General features: G+C 46.7%; 1 protein-coding gene across 6 annotated transcripts in view; it reads right to left on the bottom strand.

Annotated features, from left to right (window-relative positions):
- SYCP2L (synaptonemal complex protein 2 like) overlaps positions 1 to 20,968 on the bottom strand; it is a 905,846-nt gene that overhangs the window by 543,307 nt on the left and 341,571 nt on the right. For all 6 annotated transcript variants that reach the window (XM_063923155.1, XM_063923158.1, XM_063923156.1 and 3 more), the window contains exon 11: positions 7,485 to 7,534. In XM_063923155.1, the coding sequence (XP_063779225.1) occupies positions 7,485 to 7,534 (50 nt within the window). The remainder of the gene's footprint in view (positions 1 to 7,484; positions 7,535 to 20,968) is intronic.

Genomic DNA, 20,968 nt, shown 5'->3' with positions numbered 1-20,968 from the left:
TGAACCACTCAAAACGGTGGAGTTGAAATATCTCACGTGGAAGGTGGTCATGCTATTAGCCTTGGCTTCGGCTAGGCGTGTGTCAGAGTTGACGGCTTTGTCACATAAAAGCCCCTATCTGGTTTTCCATGCGGATAGAGCAGAATTGCGGACCCGTCCACAATTTCTGCCAAAAGTGGTTTCATCCTTTCATATAAACCAACCTATTGTGGTGCCTGTGGCTACTACGGACTTGGAGGATTCCGAGTTACTTGATGTGGTCAGGGCTTTGAAGGTTTATGTAGCCAGAACGGCTAGGGTCAGGAAAACAGAGTCTTTGTTTATCCTGTATGCTTCCAACAAGCTTGGTGCTCCTGCTTCAAAGCAAACTATTGCTCGCTGGATCTGTAACACGATTCAGTAGGCTCATTCTGCGGCTGGATTGCAGCTGCCAAAATCAGTTAAGGCCCATTCCACTAGGAAGGTGGGCTCTTCTTGGGCGGCTGCCCGAGGGGTCTCGGCATTACAGCTTTGCCGAGCGGCTACTTGGTCAGGTTCAAAAACTTTTGCAAAGTTCTACAAGTTTGATACCCTGGCTGAGGAGGACCTTGTGTTTGCTCAATCGGTGCTGCAGAGTCATCCGCACTCTCCCGCCCGTTTGGGGGCTTTGGTATAATCCCCATGGTCCTTACGGAGTCCCCAGCATCCACTAGGACGTTAGAGAAAATAAGATTTTACTTACCGGTAAATCTATTTCTCGTAGTCCGTAGTGGATGATGGGCGCCCGTCCCAAGTGCGGACTTCTTCTGCAATACTTGTATATAGTTATTGCTTCAATAAGGGTTAAGTTATGGTTGCATCAGGGTTGGACCTGATGCTCTGTTATTTGTCATACTGTTAACTGGGTGGTATCACATGTTATACGGTGTGATTGGTGTGGCTGGTATGAATCTTGCCCTGGATTACCAAAATCCTTTCCTTGTACGGTCAGCTCTTCTGGGCAGTTTCACTAACTGAGGTCTGGAGGAGGGGCATAGAGGGAGGAGCCAGTGCACACCAGAACCTAAATTCTTTCTTAAAGTACCCATGTCTCCTGCGGAGCCCGTCTATCCCCATGGTCCTTACGGAGTCCCCAGCATCCACTACGGACGACGAGAAATAGATTTACCGGTAAGTAAAATCTTATTTTTTTCTTTATTTGCATGCACTGCATCGTTGAAATCAAGCGAATTATCAACAGATGGAACAACACTGAAGTCTTTTGAATAAGTGACTACACCATATTGTTTGTTCACCATTTTATTTTAGCGCCTAGGATGGTATACCTTCCAAAAATTTGTTATATCTAGGCTTGTATGTAGATGTTTGGTGACATCTAGGGAGGCAGACCATCTAGGGCAGCTTTTTTTGTTTTAGCGCCACATAGCAGGGATTCTCCACTCTTTCTGTTTCACGTTAATTTCTTAAAGTGCCCATGGCTCCTAGTGGACTCGTCTATACCCCATGGTACTTATGTGGACCCCGGTAGTACTACAAAAAAAGGATTTACCGGTAGGTAATTAAAATCAACCTGCTCAGGTGTATCATCATTTACATTTAACACATCCCTAATAGCCTCTATCAACAATTGCACGCCCCTTGCAAGAGATGCGGACCCCCGCAATACATCCCCATCACCATCTGTAGTGTCAGCATCGGTATCCGTGTCGTCTTGTGTTACCTGCACAAGCGCACGTTTGTGGGGGTATATAGAGGGGTGACCTGAGGTACCTGACAAGGGCCACACAGCCATAGAGAACTGCAATACCTGGGTTGCAGATTCATTACTGGCAACCCTGTCAGAAATCTGAGAAATCCAAGTCTTGATAGAGGAAAACCACTGTGGTTCCCTTGCTGGAATCTGTGCTAAACCAGTGTTAACCTGATTACATGGAATGGGATCATCCTGGGAGGATAAATACTCTGCAGCATATGACACTGTGGGGTAATTGCTGCTGGTGACCACCAAACACACCACACACACACACAGGATGGGGTAAGACAGAGTTTCACCCCCAAGAATGGCAAGAGAGAGACAGAGATTGGAGCCAACCCACACCAGCGCTTTACACAAGGAGAAAACTCCTTTTCAGCGCTGACTTGTGCTCCTTAATAGGACACACAGTCAAACAATCAGCTTCCCCTCCCTTCTACAACCCCCTGGTACAGTATTTCAGTAATCTGGAGCTGCTGTGGAGGGACCAGGATCTTCCTTCATCTATCAGCATGCAGGAAAATGGCGCTGGAACGTTGCAGGGTCCGCTCGGAGAAGCTCCGCCCCCTTCATGGCGCTGTCTTCCCGCTCTTCTGCATTTGAAAACTGGTCTGAGGAGTTGTGCTGGCTGGGATCCCTGGGGCCCGACACGATTGCTGACCAGTGTGAGGGGTAAGCGCTTGCCCAGGGCGCCCCGCACAGCGCAGCACAGTGTGCCTCTGGTACCGTCCGGGAGCGCGGTTAATACCGCGCTCCATCCCCTGTTGCCGCCATCTTCACACCGGTCCCCCGCTTCCATGGGGGGGGTCGGTGACTAACTCACTACTGCTTCAGCTCTGTAAGGGTTCAGCGGCATGCTGCTGGGGTGAGCGGTCCCACTGCGGCGGAGACCGATCAGCCCCTCTGGAGCTCAGTGTCCAGTCAGCGGAGTCAGTGACTGCTCCCCTCCTTAGTCCCACGCTGCAGGGAGGCTGTTGCCCCTCCCTGTAAAATAAAAAACTCTAAATTAAACTTCTTTAGGAAAGCTCAGGAGAGCTCACCTAGCTGTGACCGGCTCCTCCGGGCACATTTTATAAACTGAGTCTGGTAGGAGGGGCATAGAGGGAGGAGCTAGCCCACACTCAAACTCTTAAAGTGCCAGTGGCTCCTGGTGGACCCGTCTATACCCCATGGTACTAATGTGGACCCCAGCATCCTCTAGGACGTAAGAGAAAAGCCATCCAGCTTTTTCCCGCCCGGCAAAAGCCAGCTAGTGTGTTACAGCCCTTAGGATTCCTATTTGGATTAAGTAGCTCCTGAAACAACCTTAGTGGTAGCAGATATATTTGATAAGAAGGGAGATCTTTTAAAATTTGGTTGAATGTACTGTAAAAGGTATTTAAGTTTGTACTAACATCCTTTGGTCGAATTTGGAGCCTCCGACAGGTCCTCTTTAACTGGTCGAAAGGAAGCTTTATGGTATATAATAAAATACAAAATATTATTTATATATATATATATATATATATATATATATATATATATCTATATATCTATATATCTATATATATCATATATCTATATATCTATATATATATATATATATATATATATAAAATCCAAAAGACAGAGGCACTCCCGGACTTCAAACTACTTCAAAAAATCATGGTGATTTATTCAACGTTTCGGGGTACTGTCCTGATGACGGGGGGGCAGTACCCCAAAACGTTGAATAAATCACCATGATTTTTTGAAGTAGTTTGAAGTCCGGGAGTGCCTCTGTCTTTTGGATTGTATGGTAGGGGCTTGGCAGGCCCGAGGACAGCACCCTGGCAAGGTATTGCATTGACTTCCATGGAGTGCCGGCTTTTGGAGTTTGGTATATATTATATATATATATATATATATAGTCAAAGTCGAAAAATATTACAGAACACGCAGCACGTATAAAATACACACACATGCCCACTGCGCGTGCACTTGTTCCGCCGTGCGTGCACATATCCGCAATTTGCGTATGGTCGCTCCCGCGGTCCTGCGCGTGGTGTGGGTATTTACGGCGGAGTTTGTGAACGCATGGAGGGCTATCAAAACATTACATATTTAATCCAAATAGTGCACATTGTACACATAGTCCCCCTGCACCACATCAGCAAGTATCAACAGTTTAAATGATTCCAGAACAAAGGGATTCACCTTTGCATGATAGGAGGGGACAGACTTAGGTTATAAGGTGGTGTCTGGTATCCAGCTGTAGGGTATTTTAAGGAAACATTCCGGTGTTGGTCTGCGGAAGATCGCATATTCCTGCTGATAGTTATGTGCAGAAACAGAATATAGATATAAACTGTATTTACTGTATATTGTGTATGCGGGGGGAATCCAGAGGAGACCACCCACAAGAACAGTTGAGAAAGACATCGCCCACCTTTTCAAATCAACCTATGACCTCTCCTGTACTGTAAAGATGCATCCCTGTGTCCAATGGACAAAGGGATTACAGTATCCATTGTATTGCTTTTGGAAGTATTGTATAAAAAGCCTGTTGCTGCCTGACCGGACACACAAGACTCTTAACGTTATCTACCTGATAGCGGAGGACCGGACCGGGAGGCGCATGCGAATATTCTCACGTATGTACATTGACTGTGGCCATTTACTCTGTTGTATTGTAGTGCATAATTTGTATTGATAACCCCCTTTCAGAAATATTACTCTGTGGTGTTCGTAACCCAGTGATTAACTACAAATCGGTGTTGTGTCCTCTTTTCCCTGCTAGGGTTTAAAGTGTATTACGTTGACTAACTGTATAAGGTTTAAAAGTGTATTAATTGGGTGTGTACGCGCTGCGTGTACTTTGTACCCCCAGGGCGGCGTTTGTATGCAGAGTCCGTACATGGTACGGGACTCACTACGCAAATAGCGTAAAAGGTACGTAGAGTGCATATTAAGTTTAGCGGCCGTAGCGGCTCCATGGTAAAAGAGTGTTTAAAGGTATAGCTTTATGGTTTAAGATAATATCGACATTATCTATATATATATATATATATATATACATACACACACACACACACACACACACACACACACACACACACACACATACATACATACACACTGCTCAAAGAAAAGGGAACACTTAAACAACACATCCTAGATCTGAAATATTCTTATTAAATACTTTGTTCTTTACATAGTTGAATGTGCTGACAACAAAATCACACAAATTATAAATGGAAATCAGATTTATTAACCCATGGAGGTCTGGATTTGGAGTCACACTCAAAATTAAAGTGGAAAAACACACTACAGGCTGATCCAACTTTGATGTAATGTCCTTAAAACCTTAAGTCAAAATGAGGCTCAGTAGTGTGTGTGGCCTCCACGTGCCTGTATGACCTCCCTACAATGCCTGGGCATGCTCCTGATGAGGTGGCGGATGGTCTCCTGAGGGATCTCCTCCCAGACCTGGACCTGGTGGATGGAGCGAGACATGATGTCCCAGATGTGCTCAATTGGATTCAGGTCTGGGGAACGGGCGGGACAGTCCATAGCATCAATGCCTTCGTCTTGCAGGAACTGCTGACACGCTCCAGCCACATGAGGTCTAGCATTGTCTTGCATTAGGAGGAACCCAGGGTCAACCACACCAGCATATGGTCTCACAAGGGGTCTGAGGATCTCATCTCGGTGCCTAATGGCAGTCAGGCTACCTCTGGCGAGCACATGGAGGGCTGTGCGGCCCCCCAAAGAAATGCCACCCCACACCATTACTGACCCACTGCCAAACCGTTCATGCTGGAGGATGTTGCAGGCAGCAGAACATTTTCCTTGGCGTCTTGCACAAAGGCGGAGGTAGCGGTCCTGCTGCTGGGTTGTTGCCCTCCTACGGCCTCCTCCACGTCTCCTGATGTACTGGCCTGTCTCCTGGTAGCGTCTCCATGCTCTGGACACTACGCTGACAGACACAGCAAACCTTCTTGCCACAGCTTGCATTGATGTGCCATCCTGGATGAGCTGCACTACGTGAGCCACTTGTGTGGGTTGTAGACTCCGTCTCATGCTACCACTAGAGTGATAACCCAGTAGCAACCCTGAATGGCTGTCTAGCTGAACTACAGGAGTGGATGAGCGCCAGTTGGCTGCGACTGAACCCGGATAAAACAGAGGTCCTTATAATACGACCGCAACATCAAAGGACAAGACTGCAGCATAGCCAACCAACTGGACTTACACTCGGGGATTCAGAATTACAGACCAGTGATCATGTGCGGAATCTTGGCGTTGTCCTGGATGATGGCTTGACACTTAAACATCAGATATCAGCCACAATCAAATCCTCATTCTTTCACCTGAGGAACATAGCCAGAATCAAGCACTTAATTCCCTCAGATGATATGCCAAAAGTCATACATGCATTTGTATCATCTTGATTAGACTACTGTAATGCCCTCTACCTTGGTCTACCAGCAAAAGAATTGCAACGCTTACAGCTGGTGCAAAACACAGCTGCCAGGCTGTTAACCAACCAGCCCCGTTCCAGCCACATAACACCCATCCTCTACTCCCTTCACTGGCTGCCTGTAAGATGGCGAATCCTCTTCAAGATTGGCTTACTGAGTTTCAAAGCATTACATGACCAAGGCCCAAGGTACCTGAAACAGCTTCTGATCCCATACTGCCCCACTCGATTACTGCGATCTGTAGATGAAGGACTTTTAGCAGTACCTAGAATCTACCGTAATTCATCTGGGGGTCGAGCTTTTAGTCATGCGGCTCCGACTCTATGGAACTCACTTCCCAGCACAGTGCGAGAGGCCCCAACTATAGAATCCTTCAAAAGTAGACTCAAGACTTTCCTGTTTACTCAAGCATTTCCATAGTGTCTCTTTTAGTATCTTCATGCTTCTGTATTTTATGAAAAATGTACTTCATTATTTTTCTGTACTATATTATGCTGTGTATCTGTTAAGCGCCTTGAGTCCTATTGGAGAAAGAGCGCTATATAAATAAAATTATTATTATTATTATTATAAAGCACCGCCAGCTTTCAAAAGTGACAAAAACATCAGCCAGAAAGCATAGGAGCTGAGAAGTGGTCTGTCGTCACCACCTGCAGAACAACTCCTTTATTGGGGGTGTCTTGCTAATTGCCTATAATTTCCACCTGTTGTCTATTCCATTTGCACAACAGCATGTGAAATTGATTGTCAATCAGTGTTGCTTCCTAAGTGGACAATTTGATTTCACAGAAGTGTGATTGACTTGGAGTTACATTGTGTTGTTTAAGGGTTACCTTTATTTTTTTGAGCAGGCAATACCAGTTATGCCAAGTTCTTTCATACCAACTGTACATGAAATGTAGGCCTTTGAGAATATACTAAACATGTTTGGTGGTGATTTCAACCCACCATCCATTACCAGCGTTTTACACATCCAAACTGCTGCATTTACTTTGAGACATTTCGGGAGATGTATCAAATCTTCAAAAGAGATAAAGTGGAGAATTTGCCATGAGCAACAAATCAGGTTGTAACTGTTATTTTCTAGACTGTGCTAGATAAATTATAGCTAGATGCGGGTTTGATAAATCTCCCCTATAGTCACTAAATTCCAGCAAATTGATGGGCTGAAAATTGGCAAAATAGCTCTTTACTGTGTAAGTAACAGATTCACTAAGAATAAGGTCAACAAACTAGATAAAAAAGGCCACTTGCCTAAGGCAAATCGTGATTGGCCCATAACTACATGTAGTAACTTTTATGCAGATTACCATTTATCTTGAAACCTGGAATTAAGATAATTCAAAAATTTCCGGGAATCCTAAAAGAAAAAAGAAAAAAAGGGAGCATGATTTCACAATTCGAAAACAAAGTCCAGTACATTTTTCATTGTGTGCGTTTTCTTTCCCTTTGGTCTGCAACTGTACTACCTACTGATTTACAGTGTATGCAGAACTATCTAGATTTTGGTTTGGCAAAAACAAAAAAATAAATAAACTTATTTACATTGATCCCAACACTGCAATTTGTGTAATGAGCATTAATTTACATGATGTATTCTATAGTGTTGCAGATAAAGTATCTGTCATCTGAGTTGGAATCTCCACAGTGCCATCCAAGCTGTGCCAAACTACCAAGCCTGCCAATGTAAGCCACCTATCTTCATTGACCAGCTTTGAAACAATGGATGTAAGAGATATTGTTGAAATTGCCTGAATGTTGCAACCGACCACCTGTGATCTGGACCCTGCCTCAACCAAGCTTCTAATAGGGTGCATGGACATAAATCGGCACTATATTTGCAAAAAATGTTCAATGCTCTTTGCAGACAGGCATTTTTCCTGAACCACTAAATGAAGCAATTGTTAGACCTCTGCTTCAAAAGCCTAAATTTAGATCACGACTGCATGACCAACTAGAGACCAGTATAAAACCTTCCTTTTCTAGGAAAGGTTATTGAGAAAGTGACTGATACTTGGCCTTACAACACATGATATTTATGATATACATTCCAAACAGGATTCAGGAGAAGACATAGCACTGAAACAGTCGTGGGGTAAATGTTATAGGGTCAGAATTGGCAAAGGTGAGAGATTTCGTCCGAGAACGGCTATACTTTTAAAGCGGCGATCATTTACAAGGCAAAACCAGGTTGGGTCTCAGACATTTTTTTAATGTCTTAGGTTTCCAGACAAACAGAGCTCACAAATGTTGTTCATAGGGCAAAATAAATTTCTGGATGGGGAAACAGTTACTTTCCCGGCTGTCGGGATCCCGACAGCCAAGGGAAACCTAGGCCCGGATTCCCTACTCGGGGGGTGGTCCACGCTACCCCCCGAGGGGGAATAAATTAGTGTGGTCAACAGGCCCGAAGGGTGGCGAGCACAGAGAGCCTGCGAGGGGACACGCTGTGCTCGCCGCCGGGATCCAGCTGTCAGGATTCCGGCATCAGTCTGATGACCGTGGGAGTCCCATACTGATCCCTCACAATGCGCCATCATCCTGTTTCGTATTAAAAGAGAGGAGGATTATTTTCTTTGGAAGCCAAGCAATCCAAACTGTGAAGGGTCAGAAGAACCATGAGGGAAGGCAATTTCTGTTATCTCTGTATATATTTTCAAATCTACCTTTCAAAACAAACCTCAAGACCAAATTAAAAGTGACAATAGGAAAAAAACAGCGCTCAAAATTAATCTAGAACAGGTAACTGTATAAAATAATTCACATCAATTTAATAACACACTGTAAACACATTAAAAGCTGATTCTCAGATAAAACCATAAATAGAGAGCCTATATTGCCAATCTCTAAACCCCAATTGGTTATTAGTAAAGGCACACCTGATGTTATTAGTGTCCTTGTGACCGGTCACACTATCAACAGGATCCTTTAGTAATAATAAGATTTAAAACCTACCGGTAAATCTTTTTCTCAGAGTCCATAGAGGATGCTGGGGACTCCGTAAGGACCATGGGGTATAGACGGGCTCCGCAGGAGACATGGGCACTATAAAGAACTTTTAGTATGGGTGTGCACTGGCTCCTCCCTCTATGCCCCTCCTCCAGACCTCAGTTAGAGAAACTGTGCCCAGAGGAGATGGACAATATGAGGAAAGAATTTTGTTAATCTAAGGGCAAGATTCACACCAGCCCACACCAACCACACAGTATAACCTGGAATATACGCAACCAGTTAACAGTATGAACAAAAAATAGTATCAGTCAAAGACCGATCCCAACTGTAACATAACCCTTATGTAAGCAACAACTATATACAAGTCTTGCAGACTCAGTCCGCACTGGGACGGGCGCCCAGCATCCTCTACGGACTAGGAGAAAAAGATTTACCGGTAGGTTTAAAATCTTATTTTCTCTTACGTCCTAGTGGATGCTGGGGACTCCGTAAGGACCATGGCGTTTATACCAAAGCTCCAAACCGGGCGGGAGAGTGCGGATGACTCTGCAGCACCGATTGAGCAAACGTGAGGTACTCATCAGCCAGGGTATCAAACTTGTAGAATTTTGCAAAAGTGTTTGAACCCGACCAAGTAGCTGCTCGGCAAAGCTGTAACGCCGAGACGCCTCGGGCAGCCGCCCAAGAAGAGCCCTCCTTCCTAGTGGAATGGGCCTTTACCGAATCTGGTAACGGCAATCCAGCCGTAGAATGAGCCTACTGAATCGTGTTACAGATCCAGCGAGCAATAGTCTGCTTAGACGCAGGAGCGCCAACCTTGTTGGTTGCATACAGGACAAACAGAGCCTCTGTTTTCCTAACCCTAGCAGTCCTGGCTACATAAATTTTTAAGGCCCTGACTACATCCAGGGACTTGGAGTGCTCCAAGTCACCCGTAGCCACAGGCACCACAGTAGGTTGGGTTCATATGAAATGAAGAAACCACCTTAGGCAAAAATTGAGGACGAGTCCTCAACTCAGCTCTATCCACATGGAAAATCAAATAGGGACTCTTGTGAGACAAGGCCGCCAATTCGGACACCCGCCGTGCAGATGCCAGGGCCAATAACATGACCACCTTCCAAGTGAGAAATTTTAATTCCACCGTTTGAAGAGGTTCAAACCAGTGAGATTTTAGGAACCTTAACACCACGTTAAGGTCCCAAGGTGCCACCGGGGGCACAAAAGGAGGCTGGATTTGCAGCACTCCCTTCACAAAAGTCTGGACTTCTGGGAAAGAAGCCAATTCCTTCTGAAAGAATATAGATAGGGCCGAAATCTGTACCTTAATAGAGCCTAACTTCAGGACCATATCCACTCCTGTCTGTAGAAAGTGGAGAAAATGGCCCAGATGGAAATCTTCCGTAGGAGCATTCTTGGCTTCACACCAAGATACAAACTTCCTCCAAATACGGTGATGATGTTTCGCCGTCACCTCCTTCCTAGCCTTTATCAGAGTAGGGATGACTTCCTCCGGAATACCTCTCCCAGCTAGGATCTGGTGTTCAACCGCCATGCCGTCAAACGTAGCCGCGGTAAGTCTTGGAATACGCAGGGCCCTTGATGCAACAGGTCCTCTCTGAGAGGAAGAGGCCACGGATCTTCTGTGATCATTTCCTGAAGATCCGAATACCAGGCCCTTCGAGGCCAATCTGGAACAACGAGTATTGTCTGTACTCTTTTTCGTCTTGTGATTCTCAATATTTTTGAGATGAGAGGCAGAGGAGGGAACACATAGACCGACTGAAACACCCATGGTGTCACTAGGGCGTCTACCACTACTGCCAGAGGGTCCCTTGACCTCACACAATACCTCCGAAGCTTTTTGTTGAGGCGTGACGCCATCATGTCTATTTGAGGAAGTCCCCAACGACTTGTTATTTCTGCAAAGACTTCTTGATGAAGACCCCACTCTCCTGGATGGAGATCATGTCTGCTGAGGAAGTCTGCTTCCCAGTTGTCCACTCCCGGTATGAAGACCGCTGACAGAACGCTTACGTGATTTTACGCCCAGCAAAGATTCCTGGTGGCTTCCGCCATTGCCACTCTGCTCCTTGTCCCACCTTGGCGGTTTATATGAGCCATGGTGGTGACGTTGTCTGATTGAATCAGCACCGGTAGGTCGCGAAGAAGATTCTCCGCTTGTCGTAAGCCGTTGTATATGGCCCTCAATTCCAGCACGTTGATGTGTAGACAAGCCTCCTGGCTTGACCATAGTCCCTGAAAATTTCTTCCTTGTGTGACTGCTCCCCAGCCCCTGAGGCTCGCGTCCGTGGTTAACAGAACCCAGTCCTGAATGTCGAACCTGCGACCCTCTAGAAGGTGAGCACTCTGCAGCCACCACAGGAGAGACACCCTGGCCCTGGGGGACAGGCTTATCTTCTGATGTAGTTGTAGATGAGACTCTGACCACTTGTCCAGAAGGTCCCACTGAAATGTCCTCGCATGGAACCTGCCGAAGGGGATGGCCTCGTAGGCTGCTACCATTTTCCCCAGAACTCGAGTGCATTGATGAACAGACACTCTTTTTGGTTCTAGCAGGTCTCTGACCATGTTCTGGAGGTCCTGGGCTTTTTCCATTGGGAGAAAAACCCTCTTCTGTTCCGTGTCCAGAATCATGCCTAGGAATGATAGTCGAGTCGTTGGAACCAATTGTAACTTTGGCAGATTGAGAATCCAACCGTGCTGTTGTAGCACTCTCAGGGAGATCGACACGCTCTTTAGCAATTGATCTCTCAATCTCGCTTTTAATAGATCGTCTAAGTACGGGATAATTGTGACTCCTCGCCTGCGCAGGAGCACCATCATCTCCGCCATCACCTTGGTGAAAATCCTTGGTGCCGTAGAAAGCCCAAACGGCAACGTCTGAAACTGGTAGTGACAGTCCTGTACAGCGAATCTCAGGTACTCCTGATGGAGGATATACGGGGACATGAAGGTAGGCATCCTTCACGTCCAGGTGATACCATAAAATCCCTCCCTTCCAGGCTGGAGATCACTGCCCGGAGCGATTCCATCTTGAATTTGAACTTTTTCAAGTACAGGTTTAGGGATTTTAGATTCAAAATGAGTCTGACCTAACCATCCGGCTTCGGGACCACGAACAGGGTTGAATAGTACCCTTTCCCCTGTTGGACCAGGGGAACCTTGACAATCACTTGCTGTTGACACAGCTTTTGAATTGCAGCCAATACTACTTCCCTCTCCGGGGGAGAAACTGGCAAGGCCGACTTGAAAAATCGGCGAGGGGGCACCTCTTCGAATTCCAGTTTGTAGCCTTGGTAACAATTTCCGTCGTCAAGGATCCACGTCTGAAAGAACCCAGACCTGGCTGAAGAGTCGAAGACGTGCCCCCACCGGTGCGGACTCCCTCAGTGGAGCCCCAGCGTCATGCGGTGGATTTAGCAGAAGCCGGGGAGGACTTCTGCTCCTGAGAACTAGCCGAAGCAGGCGTTCTCTTTCCTCTTCCCTTACCTCTGGCGAGGAAGGAGGAGCCCCGACCTCTTCTGGACTTATGCGACCGAAATGACTGCATCTGATATTGTGAAGTTTTCTTTTGCTGTGGGGGAACAAAAGGCAAAAAAGTAGATTTACCTGCGGTAGCTGTGGAAACCAGGTCCGCAAGACCATTCCCAAATAAAACTTCACCTTTGTAAGGTAAAACCTCCATATGCTTCTTTGAGTCGGCATCACCCGTCCATTGTCGGGTCCACAGGGCTCGTCTAGCAGAAATCGCCATGGCGTTGGCTCTTGAACCTAGCAGCCCAACGTCTCTCTGAGCGTCTCTCATATATAAGACTGCGTCTTTAATGTGACCTAAGATCAATAAAATGGTATCCCTGTCTAGGGTATCCAGGTCAGCTGACAAGGTATCTGTCCAAGCTGCTTCTGCGCTACATACCCACGCCGATACAATTGCCGGTCTGAGTAAAGCACCCGTATGCGTATAGAAAGATTTTAAGGTAGTCTCCTGTCTGCAATCAGCAGGATCCTTGAGGGCTGCCGTGTCTGGAGACGGCAGCGCCACCTTCTTGGACAGACGCGTTAAAGCCTTGTCCACCCTGGGCGAAGATTCCCACCGTACCTTCTCCTGTGCAGGGAAAGGGTACGCCATAAGAATCCTCTTGGGAATCTGCAGTTTTTTGTCTGGAAATTTGCAAGCTTTTTCAAATAACTCGTTCAGCTCATGAGATGGGGGAAAGGTAACCTAAGGTCTATTTTTCTTATACATGCGCACCCTCGTGTCAGGGACAGAGGGGTCCTCAGTGATATGCAAAACATCTTTTATTGCAATAATCATATAATGAATACTTTTGGCCACCCTTGGGTGTAACCTCGCCTCATCATAGTCGACACTGGAGTCAGAATCCGTGTCGGTATCAGTGTCTGCTATTTGGGATATGGGACGTTTTTGAGACCAAGAAGGGCCCGGTGACCCAGTCGAAGCCGTGGATTGACTCCCGGCTTTTTCCCTGGACTCTGCTTTGTCCATTCTCTTATGTAATAAGGTCACATTTGCATTTAAAACATTCCACATGTCCATCCAATCATGAGTCGGCGTTGCCGACGGAGACACCACAATCATCTGCTCCACCTCCTCCTTAGATGAGCCTTCCGCTTCAGACATGTCGACACACGCGTACCGACACCCCCACACACACAGGGATATATCTATAAGGGGACAGTTCCCCAACAAGGCCCTTTGGAGAGACAGAGAGAGAGTATGCCAGCACACACCCAGCGCCAACTGACACTGGAAACAAATTTCCAGATATAGTGCTTTTATATATAATAACCGTGTAATACACTCACTGCGCCATACAAGTGCCCCCCCCCCCCCCCTCTGTCACCGTGTTCAGTAGGGGAGAGTCCAGGGAGCCAGCGTCTCTGCAGTGCTCTGTGGAGAAAATGGCGCTGGTTAGTGCTGAGGGACGAAGCTCCGCCCCCTCCAGCGGCGGGCTTCGGCCCCGCTCAATTTTATAACTGCCTCCGCAGCCTATATCAATATAAATGCCAGCCTAGAGGTTTATATTGCTGCCCAGGGCGCCCCCCCCTGCACCCAACAGTGCCTGCCAGTGTGTGTAGTGTGTGGGAGCAATGGCGCGCAGCGTTACCGCTGCACGCTTACCTCAGGGAAGTTCTGAAGTCTTCTGCCGCCTTGAAGTCTTCTTTTCTTATTATACTCACCCGGCTTCTGTCTTCCGGCTCTGTGAGGAGGACGGCGGCGCGGCTCTGGGACGAACGGCGGGGAAAGACCTGCGTTCCGACTCCCTCTGGAGCTAATGGTGTCCAGTAGCCTAAGAAGCAGAGCCTATCACTTAAGTAGGGCTGCTTCTCTCTCCTCAGTCCCACGATGCAGGGAGACTGTTGCCAGCAGTGCTCCCTGAAAATAAAAAACCTAATAACATTTTTTTTCAGAGAAACTCAGGAGAGCTCCCCTGTAGTGCACCCAATCTCCTCTGGGCACAGGATCTAACTGAGGTCTGGAGGAGGGGCATAGTGGGAGGAGCCAGTGCACACCCATACTTAAAGTTCTTTATAGTGCCCATGTCTCCTGCGGAGACCGTCTATACCCCATGGTCCTTACGGAGTCCCCAGCATCCTCTAGGACGTAAGAGAAATGCAGATATGTCCAATCTCTTTGGTATATAATTACCAGATTCTTTGTGGATTGACTACAGGAATGTGTATACTACTGACCAATATGAAACCAAATGAGTGGAAAGCTTATATCCTGTGACCTGGGTCATGTGATCGGACCCAGATTTACACTTAATAAAAATCGTATTTTTAGACATTTACCAACCTCGTTTTTAAGTTTAATTATGAATTTTAAAGGGAGTTTGCCTTTCTGCTGATATATATGTGAACATAAAACCATTTTGTGTTTATAAATATAATTAGATCTTAACAGGTGCTAACTGTATGGGTAATTGGTTACCCTATATAAGAGCCATATGAGCCCAGCACCAGTAGCTTTGATAAACTGCCAAATGGAAGCGAAACGCGTAAGAGGACCAGCCTCTGACCCAGACACCACAAGGCTACCTCACAGGACGTTTTTTCAGTTGTTCCATCCTTGGACACTTCCAGCTTAAGAACGTGAAAATTTAATAAAGGGAGAACCACCAATCATCTGCGTAGGATCGGAAACAGCATTTGGACCCTCGCTAGGTTGGATACCCGGTCAATCCACAAAGAATCTGGTAATTATATACCAAACAGATTGGCCATATCTGCATATTACTAAAGGATCCTGTTGATAGTGTGACCGGTCACAAGGACACTAATACCATCAGGTGTGCCTTTACTAATAACCAATTGGGGTTCAGAGACTGGCAATAGAGGCACTGTATTTACGGTTTTATCTGAGAATCACCTTTTAATGTGTTTACAGTGTGTTATTAAATTGATGTGAATTATTTTATACAATTACTAGATTCATTGTGAGCGCTGTTTTTTTCCTATTGTCACTTTCAGTTATATGAGAGATTGACTATCTCTCACTCTACAGCAGTTTAGGGAACCAGCTCAGTCGTAGCGCCAGAACTTGTATTAAGAAATTAATCCAAAAAGCGTATTTTCATTTTTTCTGCACAGCTCAAGACAAAATTAGCTTTTTAGAAGAATAGCCAACAACCTCAAAGTTCTAACATTAAATTCGACCACTTCTATTTTGTCGAGGGAATAACTTGGAGCAATCCTTGCTATCAAAAAAAAAAAAAAAAAAAAAGACAGGTGAATAGTCTCCTTAACACTAAGGGGAATGTAATAGGGTGTGATAATCAGAAAGGAGAGATGTTGGGAGAGATGTTTTCTTAAGGTGGCAATCATTTACGTGGCAAAATCAACCTTGTTTTGCCATATAAATGATTGCCACTTAAAAAAAAAAAAAAAAACAACCAGGAGAACTCTCCCAAAATGTCTCACTATCTGATTCTCAAACCAATTACATCCCCCCCTGAGTTTTTAACGGTCTTAAACAGATCTGTAGTTTCCAGAAATATACATTGCTGCCTCAATTCAATCCCAAGCATCCCATCAATGTTGTAATTATCCCAGACCCAAAGGCATACCTAACAGAACACATGGTCTGTTCCATGGGCATTACAGCTCATCTTTGAGTGACTGCACTGCCCATCAACCACGATCGATTCTGGTAGAAATAGTTAACATTGGCAGGTACAATCTTAGAGACCCTTATTTTATTCACATGACAGGTAATTTTTCTTCTAATTATTTTGTGGCATGGTCGCTTTTTGAGCTGGCAACTCTTCCTCTTTGTTTTGTGTGTAAAATCAGGAATTTGGTACTTATCGATAAATCCCTTTCTCCGGTTCCCCAGGGGACACTGGAGAGCAGTTACAGTTACAGTGGGGATATAGTAGGCAGTAACTGGGAGCTAGCACTTTAATTTTTATCAATGTGACTAGCTCCTCCCTTACTATGTCCCCCCGCCAAGTCAGTCTACTAAAACTGTGCCCAAGGAGAGCTGGAAGAAACCAACGTTAAAGCAGAGGAGGTTAACTAAGTCACCGAAAACAGGATAACACCAAGGAACCTTGGGAACAAACAACTGTAGTGAAGGTGAATATGAACAAAACTAGCAGTCACTCAGTGACAAGCAAACAGAGAAGTGAAGTAGGAGGAAAACAGCGCTGGGTGGGCGTCCAGTGTCCCCTGTGGAATCGGAGAAAGGGATTTATCGGTAAGTACCAAAATCCTGATCTGTCCTTCATCCACTAGGGATCCACTCATCCACTGGAGCAGCTACAGTGGAGACGTCCCAGAGCTCCTATGACGGGAGGGAGAGCGCTGAGAGTCCTGCAAAACTGCCCGGCCAAACTGCAATGCAGAGGTCGAAAAAGTATCAAACCTGTAAAACTTGATAAACGTATGTTGGCCCGAGCAAGTGGCAGCACGACATAAAGTAGTCATGGAAACCACAGGGGCGGCCATCCACGTAAGTCCCACAGAGCATGTAGAGTGTGCCGAAATGGAAGACGGAGGTTCTCGAGAAACCGCCACATAAGCTTTTCTGATTGTCAGACGTATCCAACGGGCCAACCAGGATGGGCGGCATCATAGAGAACAAATAAGGAATCAGACTTTCGAATAGCAGAAGTCCTATCTACATAGATCCTGAGCGCCCTGACAACATCCAAAGACTTAGAATCCGGAGAATCCGCTGAGAGTACAAAGCTCAGCTCTATCCTCATGGAATACCAGGTAAACAGGTCGGCAAGAGAGAGCCCCATGTTCCGACACCCATCTGGCCGAAGCCAGAGCCAGGAGAAGGACAACTTTCCAGGTAAGATTTTCATTTTCACCGACTCCAGAGGCTCGCATAAAGGAGACTGTAGAAAAGAAGACCAGGTTGAGGTCCCAAGGAGACGTTGGAGGGCGAAAGACAGGTTGTATTAGGAGAACCCCCTGAAAGAAGGTCTGAACTTCCGGCAGCAAGGCTAATTTCTTCTGTAAGAAAACAGAAAGAGCAGAGACCTGAAACTTTAGCGAACCAAGTCTCAGCCCAGCCAAGAAACCCAACTGCAGAAAACAAAGTAGGCGGGCTAAGTGAAAAACCGAAGGGGAAAACTCTTGTCGTTCACACCAGGCCACATAAGCTTTCCAAATGCAGTAATAGTGAGACGACTTGAACGACTTCCGAGCTCGGAGCATAGTACATATATCCGTACGAGGAATCACCTTCCTCCTCAAGATGGCCTTCTCAACAGCCACGCCATCAAACGTAGCCTGCGTAAGTCTGGATAAAGAAAAGGACCTTGTTGTAGTAGATCGTCCCGTAGTGGTAGGTGCCAAGGCTCCGCTACTGACAACAGGTGTAGCGCGGAATAGCAAGTCCTGCACTGCCAATCCGGAGCCACTAGGAGAACCAGCGCTTTTTCTCTCTGTAGGCATTGCAGAACCCGAGGTGTAGTAACAGGAAAGGTGGAAAGAGATAAACGAACTGGAAGTTCCAAGGAGCCGTGACGGCATCCACTGTCTCTCATCCGAGAGTAGTAAAGAGGCAGTTGATGGTTCAGGCGTGATACCATGAGATCGATCTGTGGTCTTCCCCACCTGTGGACCACCTGACGAAACACCTGGAGGATTGAGTGTCCACTCTCCTGGGTGAATGTCCTGGCGGCTGAGATAATCGGCTTCCAAATTATATACCCATGTAATTAAGATTGCCGACAAGGCCAGAACGTATTCCCCTGCCTAGAGGAGGATGTTGGTGACCTCTCTCATCGCCGCACGGCTGCGAGTGCCGCCCTGACGGTTGATGTATGCCACCGTCGTGGCGTTGTCGGACTGAACTCTGACAGCCCGACCGAGAAGCGGGTGATCTGCCTGAAGTAGGGAGTTGTACACTGCCCGCAATGCGATTATGTTTATCGGGAGAGCGAATTCATGGGGTGACCAGCGCCCTGAAACCGGTGTTCAAGGGTCACAGCCCCCCACCCTCGCAGGCTTGCGTCTATGGTGAGGAGAGTCCAATTCCAACCGCCGAACCGTTTCCCTTCCAACAGATTAATCGAATTTGCCAACAGAGGAGAGACAATCGTGCTTTCTGAGACAGCATCACCTGCTGATGAAGAAATAGAGGAGACCCCGACCACTGATGTAGGAGACACAGCTGGAAGGGCCTTGAGTGGAACCGTCCGTATGGAAGGGCCTTGAACACCGCTACCATCTTCCCCAGGAGGCGGGTACACAGATGCATCAATACCCGACTGTGTCGAAGGACCAACCTCACCAACGTCTGAAGAGAGAGGATCTTGTCCTGAGGAAGAAAAACCTTCTGACAGACCATGTCGAGGATCATCCCCAAGAACAGTTACCGTTGCGAGGGGCATAAGTAAGACTTCAGGAAGTTCAGGATCCACCCAAGTCGAATCAGGTGGTCATGGGTTATCCGGATATTTTGAAGCAACTGGACCGCAGAGTGGGCCTTCAGCAGCAGAGCGTCCAGATAAGGGAACATCTTCTCTTCCTGTACTCGAAGTAGGACCATGATCTTTGTGAACACACTGGGGGCTGAAGAGAGACCGAACGGAAGGACATGGAATTGGAAATGAGCGTCCTGTATAGCGAACCAGAGAAAAGCCTGATGTGGAGGCCAAATGGAAACATGTAAGAAGGCAGCATTGATGTCCAAGGACGCCATGAACTCGTTCTGTTCTAATCCGGCAATAACAGACTGAAGGGACTCCATTTTGAATCTGAACCTTCTCAAAAAAGGATTGAGATCCATTAAGTTCAGAATTGGCCTAGCCGAGCCGTCCAGCTTCGGTACGAGAAACAGTCTTGAGTAAAAGCTCGGTTTCCGATGATGTGAGGGAACAGGGACCAGCACTCTTGCGGACAGGAGTTTTTGGACCACCGCCTGCAAGACGATCCTCCTGTCGTGGGAAGCTGTCAAACCCGTGGTGAAGAAACGTTGAGGTGGTTGTATTTGAAAATCGAGTTTGTAACTGTAAGCGATTAGATTCCTGACCCAAGCATCCGGACAGGATTGTACCCAGACCTCCTTGAAATCCCACAGACGAGCTCCCACTCTGGGGTCCCCCAGGTGAGAGGGAAGCCCATCATGCAGTGGGTGTGGTGGAAGATTTACCATCTGGCTGGGTTGAGGCTGTTGAACCTCTGCATCTACCTCGAGAGCCATGAGTGACGGAAGCTCCACCCATGGCATGGCCTCGAAACCTGGAAGAGGCACGAAAGGACCGAAAGGAAGTACCCATATAGTTCCGTCGAGGAGCTGGAGCAGCAGAAGGAAGATAAGTTGACTTACCCCCAGTGGCTTAAGAAATCCAGGCATCAAGATCCTTACCAAATAGGACCTCTCCCGTAAAAGGTAACGCCTCTGCTGCCCTATTGGATTCAGTATCCACCTGCCACTGCTGTAGCCTGAGAGCTCTGCAGGCCGAGATAGCCAAAGCGGAAATTCTGACTCCGAGCATACAGATATCCTTGGAGAGCTCACAAAGATATAACGCTGATTCGCGAATATATTCTGCCAAAGTTATCAGCTGATCCGGAGGTAAACCGTCACGCAAACCTGAGGACAATTGTTCCGCCCAGGCTTCCATAGCCTTGTAGACCCAACAACCTACCTGTGCCGGGCGATGTAAAACCCCCGCCGCCGAATAAATCATCTTCAAGGTAGTCTCCAACTTTCTATCTGACAGTTCCTTCAACGAGGATGCTCCAGGTACCGGCAGAACAATCTTTTTGGACAGACAAGACATCAAGGGGTCTACAATTGGAGGGGTCTCATATCGTTTTCGATTATCTGCGGGAAAAGGATACGAATACAAAATAGGATTTTGGTTACCTACCGGTAAATCCTTTTATCATAGTCCGTAGAGGATGCTGGGGTCCACATTAGTACCATGGGGTATAGCCGGGTGCACCAGGAGCCATTGGCACTTTAAGAGTTTGAGAGTGTGGGCTGGCTCCTCCCTCTATGCCATTCCTATCAGACTCAGTCTAGAAACTGTGCCCGAGGAGACGGACATCTTCGAGAGATGGATTATACACAGATAGTGGTGAGATTCATACCAGCTCACACATACAAGGCACGACAAGCCAACGAAGCATGAACATTGAGCAACTACTGACACATTACTTACCAAGTAACATTGCAGTACTCAACTAAAACGAAGTTGTACTGAACCAAATAACGTTTGCAGGAAAAACGAAGCGCTGGGCGGCGCCCAGCATCCTCTACGGATTACGAGAAAAGGATTTACTGGTAGGTAACCAACATCCTATTTTCTTTTACGTCCTAGAGGAT

This window comes from Pseudophryne corroboree, chromosome 5, assembly GCF_028390025.1.
Source record: "Pseudophryne corroboree isolate aPseCor3 chromosome 5, aPseCor3.hap2, whole genome shotgun sequence".
Taxonomy (NCBI): Eukaryota; Metazoa; Chordata; class Amphibia; order Anura; family Myobatrachidae; genus Pseudophryne; species Pseudophryne corroboree.
Note: the sequence above shows the minus strand (reverse complement) of the source record. Positions and strands in the feature narration are given on the sequence as shown.